Source organism: Coregonus lavaretus, assembly GCF_964263955.1.
Source record: "Coregonus lavaretus genome assembly, contig: HAP1_SCAFFOLD_55, whole genome shotgun sequence".
Lineage (NCBI taxonomy): Eukaryota > Metazoa > Chordata > Actinopteri > Salmoniformes > Salmonidae > Coregonus > Coregonus lavaretus.
Window position 1 is genome coordinate 2,016,995 of NW_028161934.1, and position 12,196 is coordinate 2,029,190.

The 12,196-nt window shown below is 39.6% G+C and overlaps 1 protein-coding gene across 3 annotated transcripts in view; it reads left to right on the forward strand.

The window, feature by feature from the left end:
- The window catches only part of LOC311119904 (uncharacterized protein), a 38,456-nt gene extending 34,705 nt beyond the window's left edge, over positions 1-3,751 (forward strand). The window contains exon 3 of one of the 3 annotated variants that reach the window (XM_084194556.1): positions 1,825-3,742. In XM_084194556.1, the coding sequence (XP_084050682.1) occupies positions 1,825-3,167 (1,343 nt within the window). In that variant the 3' untranslated portion in view covers positions 3,168-3,742. Of the gene's footprint in view, positions 1-1,824 lie in introns of all 3 variants that reach the window. The other 2 variants (XM_084194557.1, XM_084194555.1) reach the window with 2 other exon arrangements.
- Positions 3,752-12,196: the final 8,445 nt, after the last annotated feature.

The following is a 12,196-nucleotide window of genomic DNA, read 5'->3' on the forward strand; positions in this document are numbered from 1 at the left end:
AAAGAAGTAGATTGTGTTGATTTTATTGGAACATTGAACAGTGTCGCGCACCGTAGTTTCAAAACTCAGTGGAGAGTGCTAAAACAATGGCATCATATAAGAATTCTGCCATCTTTATGCAATTTAGTCATTAATTGATTAATTATATATTGATGAAAATACCTGTAAAAACGTAATTAAAAAAACATATTTTACCTTCTCAAGACATTTAATAAAAATATTACTACACTAAGTGCCTATGTGCCAAATAAAGTAACAGTGTTGACCGTAACAGGGGACTACTGAAAACACAACCACCAGATTACATGGGTAAAATAGTCCTTTAAATCAGCCATAAAACCCCTCGTGACAGGAGTAATGGAAGGTTGTTTTGTGAAACAGGGAGTGGCAATTGAATGCAATCTAAACAAAAAAAAATTAATTGTTAAAACATTTCTAGGATGTCTATGTATGGGTAAAAGGGTTGACTTGCTCAGTTTTCCACCACAAAACAGCAGTAAATTGACAAAAAGAGTAGAACCAGCTCACCTGCTTTTACTGTATGATTTGACTATTAGATGTTCAATATTTATTTTGGAAACATGTTTTTTTAAAGAATAGTTTCACTATATTAAAACGAGAGTAACAGGGTTTAACTTAAAATGAGGGACAGACGTAAATCAATTACTAATCACATTCATTATAATCTTCAGAAATGACTTTGTCAAAGCAACAAAATAACTAGTGCTTTACAATGAGTATGTTTGCATGTGATAGTTTTTACTCTGTTTGTTCTGAACAAATAGAGTAAAAACTCACAGACAACTAGAAAAAGCTCAAACCAAGTTACTTCACCCACTGGTTAATACAGCTGCAAAGACAAAGACATGATTACACAAGCACGTATATTTATACCCTCCTACTAGGCGGAGTCAACTCCTTGCACATCTAGACAGCCAATACATCTCTGTTGCTAGGCAGGAACTTAATTGGTTCCTCTCACTGTTGTAGTCATGCCCCTGCCTGATGCTAGAACCTTTGTGGGCGTGGAAGTATATGTGTGTGAAATATGACTGTTTCTTCTCACTTCATCTGACCTGACCTCAGGATGAATTCCTCAGTCCTCCCTAACCCACGGCTGTCTTACCTTATCAGTGACTGAAACCAGACTGTTGCCCTTTGCCTCCCTCCTTAGGAGCCATGATATTTAACAATAACATGTTTCGACAGAATGTAAACTTTCTGCACTCCCCCTTGTCTCACTCAGTAACTCTCCATACACTTAGTTCCTATCCACCCTCCATTGACCCCAACATATACATTCCTTATACATGGAAAGTAATCAATAAGTTCTAGTATGGTAACATGAATGGGTTTATTTCAAGCTAGAATCCAACACATGACTCATAATTTGACATTAAACTAGTTATGGCAGTAGGCCGAGTATGGCATTAGTCATGTAAACACCTTACTTTGCTTATCTTAATTGGCTTAAGGTGACAATCGAAGAAACGCTGTTAAAAACACCTGGTTTTCTGAGCAATCTTTCAAATTATTTCGGACACGTAAATATTTTGTCTGCACATGTGCTAGCACGAGCAGTGCAAGCTTCCTCCTTTTGCGCGAGTGCGGTGAGTTCGGGAAAAACTGAAAGTATGCATCTTACAAAGTTTGTATGTGAAAACTATTTCTATGTCCTAAATCGGAATCAAATATGCTTCTCAAAAATTAAATGGTCGCTGTGGTAGTACGTTTATTTAGATTGGCAATTTTCAGCATTTATCAAAGTCCCATCAGGTAGCCTGATTTCAGATGTCCATGCTATTCAATATCTTTGTTTCACAGGGGACAGCCCTAACCATTGCTCTCTCAGTGGGAGGGGCTTATCATCTGGGGAGCCTCAACAACGACATGATGCTGACAAGAAGATTCTCCAGAAGAGTCTCTCCAGATCAGAATGTCTCAATAAACACCAGCAGAGACTTATAGGAAATAAACTTTACCACCGCTGCTTTGACTGTGGGAAGAATTTTGCTAAACAGAGAGAACTGATAATTCACCAGCGGATTCACACTGGAGAGAAGCCTTATAGCTGTGATCAGTGTGGGAAGAGCTTCAAACAATCAGGAGACTTGACTATACACCAGCGCATACACACTGGAGAGAAGCCTTATAGCTGTGATCAGTGTGGGAAGGGCTTCAATCAATCAGGACACCTGACTACACACCAACGCATACACACAGGAGAGAAGCCTTATAGCTGTGATCAGTGTGGGAAGAGCTTCAATTGTTCAGGAACCCTGACTACACACCAACGCATCCACACAGGAGAGAAGCCTTATAGCTGTGATCAGTGTGGGAAGAGCTTTATTAAATCAGGAAACCTGTGTACACACCAACGCATACACACAGGAGAGAAGCCTTATAGCTGTGATCAGTGTGGGAAGAGCTTCAATCAATCAGGATCCCTGATTATACACCAACGCATACACACAGGAGAGAAGCCTTATAGCTGTGATGAGTGTGGGAAGAGCTTCAATCATTCAGGATCCCTGATTTCACACCAACGCATACACACAGGAGAGAAGCCTTATAGCTGTGATCAGTGTGGGAAGAGCTTCAATCATTCAGGTGACCTGACTAGACACCAGCGCATACACACAGGAGAGAAGTCTTATAGCTGTGATCAGTGTGGGAAGTGCTTTGCTCTATCCGGAAACCTGACTACACACCAGCGCATACACACAGGAGAGAAGCCGTATAGCTGTGATCAGTGTGGGAAGAGCTTCAATCATTCAGGAGACCTGACTACACACCAGCGCATACACACAGGAGAGAAACCTTATAGCTGTGATCAGTGTGGGAAGAGCTTCAGTCAATCAGGAGACCTGACTACACACCAGCGCATACACACAGGAGAGAAGCCTTATAGCTGCGATCAGTGTGGGAAGAGCTTCAATCAATCAGGGCACCTGACTAGACACCAACGAATACACACAGGAGAGAAGCCTTATAGCTGTGATCGATGTGGGAAGAGCTTCAATCATTCAGGATCCCTGATTTCACACCAACGCATACACACAGGAGAGAAGCCTTATAGCTGTGATCAGTGTGGGAAGAGCTTCAATCATTCAGGATCCCTGATCACACACCAACGTATACATACAGGAGAGAAGCCTTTATGGTAGAATAATTACAAAATTGTTATCATACTGTTTATGCATCGAATGGTTGTTTTATGCAATAGAATAGGGTTCTTGGAACTCTTTCATCTGTGTGTGAACTCAGTTGAGCCTCTGAAGCTTGGGCTGGCAACTGATTAAATGATGACTAGGTGATAAAACCAACATCCACATTCCATTCTATTATTAGTGGTGTATGACAGGGAGATGTCTCCGGTTTGACTGAGCCTGCATTTCATAGACTGAATTGGTGTCTGTGTGTGTAAGGTACCAGGGACGAGATCTGTTATGAATAGCTGATAAGAAGAACCTCGTCTTGGGGGCTAAACCCTAGTTTCCATACAATGAGAACAGTCTTCACAGCAGGTACTGTCTGCTGTCAGTTATTCATTTCTTTCATACAAATCCTAACCTTTTGACCCATTCCACACATCTGTTTGTCATGTATTCAGAAGGATGTGTCTTTTCAATAAAGAGCTGTAACCCAGTTCTGCTCTTTGAGTTCTCAGAGACTACCTCCCGGGTGGTTCCTGACCAACTCCATTACTGCAGTAATTAAATAATAAAGTTTAATTGTTTTGAAGAAATCTAAAAGTCTCTCCTTGATTAGACAATCCCTTCAACCAGGTTTTAGTGTAGCTGATGGGACATACGGAAGAACAGAAGCCATAGGCCTATTAGTGTGGTCAAATTATGTTGTTGCATTTATTTTAAAGGATTTTAATTGTGATATTTTTCTATTTCCTTATTGTATATTAAGTGTTCTCCAGAAAGATGTTCACACGTTTTTATTGTGAAGCGAATGATGTGTTGGTTGTTAGGAAGAGGTGTCTTGGGGACAGGAAGCCAGCTCTGCCCATCAGTACTTATAGGTCATGTCAACCACAGACCTCACACTCTTCTGTTTTCTCACGGCCAGTAAGGTCTCCTACCAAACTTCTCTCTATTCACTCTGGAAATACACTTGATAATATCTTATACCTTACCATTCTACTTTTTATTGGTAATTTGTTACACAGAATTAATGTATCCATGTGAATCTTATTGTAAAACGTTTTGTTTTGCATTGTTAGCATTGTTACTATTGTTATGAGTGGAGATCCCACCTACTGCTACTCCTACTGCTACTTTGTAGTTGATTGATGGCTTACCTGCCAATCAGAGGAGAGCAAAAACGCAACACTATTTGTTTTAGCATGTAATAAGAGCATTTAATATATTTTTTTAAAATGTTAATAACATGATACCGAGTTGCAGTAGTCCAGACAGGAGATGAGAAACGCCTGGGTTAGGATCTGCGCCGCTTCCTGTGTGAAGTAAGATCGTACTCTACGGATGTTGTAGAGCATGAACCTGCAGGAGTGAGTCACAGCTTTGATGTTTGTAGAGAATGACAGGGTGTTGTCTAGGGTCACGCCAAGGTTCTTTGCACTCTGTGAGGGCAACACTGTGGAGTTGTCAAACGTGATGGAGATGTCTTTGAGCGGGCAGGCCTTCCCTGGGAGGAAGAGCAGCTCTTTCTTGTCCAGGTTGACCTTGAGGTGGTGGGCCGACATCCAAGCTGAGATATCTGCTAGGCACGTGATGCCACCTGGGTGTCAGAAGGTGGGGAAGGAGAAAAGTAGCTGAGTGTCATCTGCATAACAATGATAGAGACTGTGAGGAAATGACAGAGCCGAGTGACTTGGTGTAGAGAGAGAAGAGGAGAGGGCCTAGAACTATTTGCGCGTTCTAACATGCATTTGCGTATGTCCGTTAGGGAACGCCTACTGTGGGTGTGTGAAATATCTCAATTTGCCTTTGCACTCCTAAACAACGCTATTTTTTAAAACTTTGGCAAAGGGTAAAGTCTACAAAACGTAGTCCACTCTGTTCGTAACATATTCTTGTTTTAGGAACAGAAAACTGTATGTTTCATCGATGAGAAAATTAGCAGAATGTCAGCCAAAATCCATCTCGTTCCATCTTCTCGCTCTGCCTGTCACTGGGCTTCCTCTCACTACCATATCTGTCTCATTGTTCTATATGTGATACTACCACTGATAGAACAATTAGACATTTCATCAGATGTATAAATGTCCCAAATGGTACCTTGTTCCCTCTAGTGCCCTATGTAGGGAATAGGGTGCCATTTTGGATTCAATCAAAGTTGCATTATCGACAAGCATACTGCCCTTGAATTTTAAAGGTAATAACACTTAAGCAAGCATCTGCAGCATTTACCTCGAATGCGATCACTGCAAACGTCAGGAAAATTGTCTGCAGCTCTATCCTGGATGGAAAGCTATCTATCCAGGAGAAGGCAAAAAGTGTTCTTTTAATGGTAGCTTTTCAAAGAGTAAAGATGTACGCTGTGGTGTTCCTCAAGGAAGCTGCCTAGGCCCACTTCTCTACTCTATCTTTACTAATGAACAAAGCAAGAGTGGTAATGAATGCTGATGACTCTACAATGTATAGTGCAGCATCAGAATATAATGAGCTAACAGATGTACTCAGTAGTGAACTAAGAATTGTGTCAGAATGGGTTGATATGAACAAATTGGTGTTGAACATTTCTAAAACTAAATGTATTGTATTTGGTTCAAGATATATGCTTGTTGATGATCCCCAATTGAATTTGTCGATGAATAGAACGCATGTAGAGCAATTTAAAAAAAATCAAAACCACTAGGCGTCATGTTGGACACAGCTTTATCATGGTCAGAACACATAGATAATATTATTAAGATGAGTAAGGGAATTGCTGTTACAAGAGAATGTTCAGAGTATGTAACATCTAGCACTCTGAATCAGGTGATTCAATCCCTAGTCCTATCACACTTAGAGTACTGTCCAGTTATATGGTCATCTGCAGCAAAGAAAGATATATAAAAAAGCTCCAAATCGCTCAAAACAGGGCTGCCAGATTAGCTCTTCATTTCTCTAGGGCAGAGAGGGGCCACGGAGAATAGAGGATCATGGAAAAGAGAGTCCCTCATGACATCACAGACTGTACTGGAGCAGAGAGAGGAGACGAAGACAGACGCAGGAGGGTAGCGCGACGAATCCTAGAGGGAGAAAGAGAGCGAGAGAGAAATGGAGTGAAAGTTGAGAAAATAGTATTTTTCATTTATCATGTTCTCTCCTCTAACATGTCTGACCAAACAACACCCTTTACATGTGACTATATTAATGATAACACAACTTATTGCGCCTTAATGCTTAATCGTGCACCAATGTTTTACCTGCAGCACTGCTCCAGAGGTGTCAGGATAGAGGGTTCATCTTTAGAGTGGCCTCCAAACCTGTAGTCCGCACAGAGACAATGTCAATGTTACAATCAACTAACATTAGTTAGCTAGCATTCGAGGGTTGACTGTTCTCAAATATTTGTGCAGTGTAAAAAATAAAATATTGGTAATTGGTGTAATCTGACTACTGCAGTAGGCTACTGCTTGTCCATGTGCTAGCTAGCAGCAAGAAACCCAGACGAGAGAAACGTGAAAGCATCCAGGCAGCAGAGATGAGCTTGTCATTAGCTAGCTAACGTTAGCTATATTGGAGCTATAAAGCATTTTATTGTAAACAAGTTGTATACGTTGACAGAAGGGGTTTAGTTATAAATACAGTATATTTGGCTCTAGCTTAGTTTAGAAGACTTACGTTTATTTTTGAACTGAGAATTCGTTTTGATGCACCCGTTGTAAAGACTTGTATAAATAGCTCGTTGTCCTATCTGTTCTGGTAGTGTACAGCAGCTGCCATTATAGCAGCAGCGAATAACCGGAACCAGTAATTCCCAGACACCCCCTCAGGAGAGAGAGGTCTGTTGAGATACTCCCTCTTTGCGCATGTGTTCCAAATGGCTGTCAGGTTAAATTAGACGATAGCAGACAACAGGATTCTTAGTGAAAGGGGTGTTGATGAACATTTTCTTGACTTTACTCAACTTTTATAGATCACGTAAAATGTTATCCATGAACTTTCTGAAGTAAGATTAGGCTACATGAGACGGCTACATGACACATGAGATGTTTATTTGTCCTAACTTAATTCAGTTTTGATATTTAAATAGATGTTTGATTGTTCAGGTATAGTGGCTCATCAGTTGCAGCCTTGAGAATGGAATTTTCTATCAGCAACTCCCTAGTCATTATCTGAACACTACAACAAAGTAGTCTAACACCATTTACACAGATGGACAGAACATACTGGGTCAGCATTTGTAGTGCAGGAATGTGGGGTGGCAGTCAGGAAACGTATTACAGATCATCTGGCTGTATATACGGCGGAGCTGATAGCCATACTGTTGGCCTTGCAGTGGGTGGAGGAAGTCAAGCCAGACAGAGTAGTTATTTCCTCTGATTCATGTGCAGTGTTAATGAGTCTGCAGTCCTTTACCTCACGTAGCAGACAAGACCTGCTTCATGAGGTGCTACAAACCCATGGGAAGATTATACAGATGGGTATAAAGATACGTTTTACTTGGGTCCCAGCCCATGTGGGGCTGGAGGGGAACGAGGCAGTTGATGTACTGGCTAAACAAGCACTTAGTAGTGGGGATGTTGATGTTGTAGTTTCAATGAGCAAAGCAGAGGCAAAAAGCCTGATATGGACAGTGATGGTGCAGAGATGGCAGGAGCAGTTGAATAGAGATACTAAGGGCAGGCATTTATTTCAAGTACAGAGGAAAGTCAGGGAGGGGAGGACGGCAGGAAGAGACAGAAGAGAGGAGGCTATTTTTACTAGATTAAGGGTGGGACACAGCCAGTTGAATAAGACTTTAAATATGATAGTAAAGCATCCAACAGGAAAGTGTGATTATTGCCTGTTATGATGTGTTTCTGGTATTGAAAAGTTCAAGATGCAATAATTTACTTAGACATTCTGTGGAGATTTTATACCAAGTATTTATTGGATCACGAGCTCGTGGGTTCATCTAACACACGGACATGGTTTTGCCCTTCGTCAGTTGAACTAACCTGAACAAAGGAAACACTCTACCTTATATACCTTCTATTCCCCTCTTCCTGGCATACATCTGGTAAGTCTCCATGGGCACTCCCTGTCTTTGATGTTCATCACTCTTTACCCCAAGTCATTATCCTGCCCATCACTCATGCTATCCTAAACATCACTAATCTACCTTGACATAAGGAATGTAGACTTCATGACCCCAAAAAACTTATCTCGTAACTCTACCTCTGTCCTCACAATACTATGACATGACATCATTACAATCATTTTTTTTTTCTTTTGTGGTAAGTGACATGACTTAACCCCAACAATTCACATATAACTTTATATAAAATACAATATTCTCCAATCAGTAGTACATATATCTCTGACTAGATCCTAAACTATGCTAGATAAATGAGAATTGATCCCTTCAACCTTTCATACCTGAATCCAACTTTATTCTCCATATATTTAATCAACAAAGGTATACATTCTCAGTCATCTATCTTATGGGATATTAAACCTCTCAAACCTCTATAAACTCAGTCTGAGTAAAAGATAAACACATAATTAACTACTATATATTCATGCTAATAATCTATGTTGTCAAAACCTTATTTTTATATATATATATGAAAATATCCCACATAGACATCCCCCCTTTTAAAATGACCCCTTTTTCTGAGCCATGCAACCAATAAAACATACATATAAATAAATTGTTAACATAATGACATCAACAATACACAACAATTATACATAACCATTACTAAGTCACATGAATATTATAATCTATACACATGAATATAAAAATAACAAAAACACCCGTCTTCATAATTTCTGCACCGTCAGAGGAACCCCACATTTTTCCCTGGTCACAAGGGGTGCTATCTGATCTATCAAAATATTCATCTGTCCACATCTACGATCCTGTAAATCTTAAATTCCATGTTATACATTTTCAACTTAACATTCCTTTTCCTCAATCAACATTATTAATAGACTCTAAACAGGAATAAGACTATATAAAATAAGAATGTGTCCTCGCCCTCCTTGTATTAACATTAACTGATACATCTCTAGCTGTAATCACATGCATGTTAGTAATCGTTTGTACAGATCTTAAAATCCATCCCCTAAAAATGTGAAAACACCCCATAACTTTTGCTACAATAATTACTATGGCCACTAGAGGACCTAGAATGCTTGCCATCCATGTTCCTACGGAATTACCACTAAAAAAACTTTGAAAAGACTTCAACAGCATTTAAATGACCATATCCTCCTAATCTTAATATAATAGCATCCAATGCTATGTGATTATCAATTACACATTCTAATGATTAAAATCTCAGGCCCAATTCTTAAAAACCCATGGTTGTTAAAATATACAATGTTCAACTCCGACTTTGTTCTCCTATTATTCCTGATATGACATACACATTATAACACTCTATTATCACTCCCTGTTAAATCATCACATCCCTAAACTATTCCTGCTTTAATAATTCAACCAAATTCAGATCATATGAAAATATCATAACCCCATGATAATAACCAATTAAGTACTTGCCTATCAACATAAATATTTACCACTCTAAACATCCATTTCAATATCACCCAATACTTCAAATCTATATCATTACTAATATGTTAATACTTTAACCCAATTATTCAACATATTCATGATTTCGTTCACAATCCTCACCTTAACTTCCATGATTCAAACAGTATGATTCAACAATGTCCACTCAACATAAATCATATAAGTGTATCCTAAGACATTACCATAATGTATCACTGTTTTAACCCATAACATCTATATAAAACAGTTCTGAATTTAACAATCACTATCCTTCATTTGGAAAATAATTATACTAATACATACTAATAATTTACTTAAATCACTAATTAATCTTATAAATTATAACCAACCAAATTACTTAACTCAACCAAATTTAAAATACCCATTGTTATTGCTTCACTTTATCCTTATCTATTGAAAATTAAAACCCTCAACTTAATCACCCATTACAACTTTCAGAATGTATACTTATTTACATTTACATTTTTAGTCATTTAGCAGACGCTCTTATCCAGAGCGACTTACAGGAGCAATTAGGGTTAAGTGCCTTGCTTAAGGGCACATCGACAGATTTTTCACCTAGTCGGCTCGGGGATTAGAACCAGTGACCTTCCGGTTACTGGCACAACGCTCTTACCCACTAAGCTACTTATCTTATCATACATTATAAACATCCATAATTCAATTATGACCTTCCTCATCCTGATAATAAATACAGATCATTATCTCAATGCATTCTTAATACTATTAATTTGGCAGTGTATATACCTACTACCCAAATTATCAAATTTGGACAAATCAAATGTTATTATCAACAAACAACCCCTTTATTCCTCCCGGCACTTAAATCTTCTGGCGTCTCTTCATTATGTTCTTCAGACAGCTTCATAGTTCAAAATGACTTGCCCATGACAATGTCACAACTACAATGTCTCATTCGATTCACCACCAACTCCACAACGTCAATGTCATTTCCATTTACCAACCATTATACCAACAACATGAGAAATGTTGCATTTGAACAGATCTTTCTCCATTCTCACTCAATGGTGAACTCCTTTCCCACTCCTTTGATACAGCAGTACTACACCTGCACCTGTCGACGACACAAGTGGTTCTGCTTCCACGAGCACATCCAATGCTAGCATCAGTAATTCTACATTTGCTGCTAGCACAGCTAGCATGGACACTGACAGTTGTGAATCTGATGCAGCTGAAGAGCTACTGCCCCCTTAACCGGGAAAGCACCGAACAACAGACAGGGACATTGGACCATCGAAGAGGCACAAATATGATTGATTTGGGGTTCACTTATATTGGGAGTAGTGCCTCAGCCACAGTGTGTTATATGTGCAAATGTACTATCTCACAACTCGATGAAACCTTCACTCTTTCGCATATATTTAGAAACGAAACATGCCAATTTGAAAAATAAACCACGGGAGTTTTTTGAGCGAGAATTAAGACGACTACTGAGTAGTAAGACATGTATAAATGCAACAGATACCATTAATAAGAAGGGGCTAGAAGCGTCTTATATGGCGAGCTACCGAGTGGCTAGGACAGGCAAGCCCCATAATATTGTGGAGGACTTAATTCTTCCTGCTGCCGCGGATATGGCTGGGACAATGCTGTGGGGAAAAGGCCAAAAAAACTATACAGACAATACCTTCATCAAACAACACTGTTTCACGACGCATCAGTGACATGGCAGGAGATGTTTTGAAACAATTACTGTTTCGCATACAAGCCAGTGAATTCTATGCGTTACAGCTGGATGAGTCAACAGACGTGGCGGGCCTGGCACAGCTCCTGGTAATGTCCGTTACGTTTATGGGGGATCAATTAAGGAAGACATCCTCTTCTGCAAATCACTGGAAACCAGGACAACAGGAGAGGATATTTTTTAAGTACTGGACAGCTTTGTGACATCAAATGGACTTTGGTGGTCAAGATGTGTTGGTATATGTACTGATGGCGCAATAAACATGACAGGGAGACATAGTGGAGTGGTAACGCGCGTGCAAGTAGTTGCTCCCGACACCACTTGGGTACACTGCAGCATGCACAGAGAGGCTCTTGCTGCCAAGGGAATGCCTGACAGCTTGAAAGACGTTTTGGACACTACAGTGACATGGTTAACTTTGTTAAAGCAAGGCCCCTGAACTCTTGTGAATTTTCTGCATTATGCAATGATATGGGCAGCGACCATGTAACGCTTTTACAACATACAGAAGTGCGCTGGTGATCAAGGGGCATAGTATTGACAAAAAAAAATTAATTGAGAGAAGAGCTTAAAGTTTTCTTTACTGACCATCATTTTCACTTGTCTGACCACTTGCATGATGACAAGTTTCTCACACGACTGGCCTATCTGGGTGATGTTTTTTCTCGCCTGAATTATCTGATTCTAGGATTAAAGGGACTCTCCGCAACTATATTCAATGTGCGGGACAAAATTGAGGCTATGATTAAAAAGTTGGCGCTCTTCTCTGTCTGCATTAACAAGGAC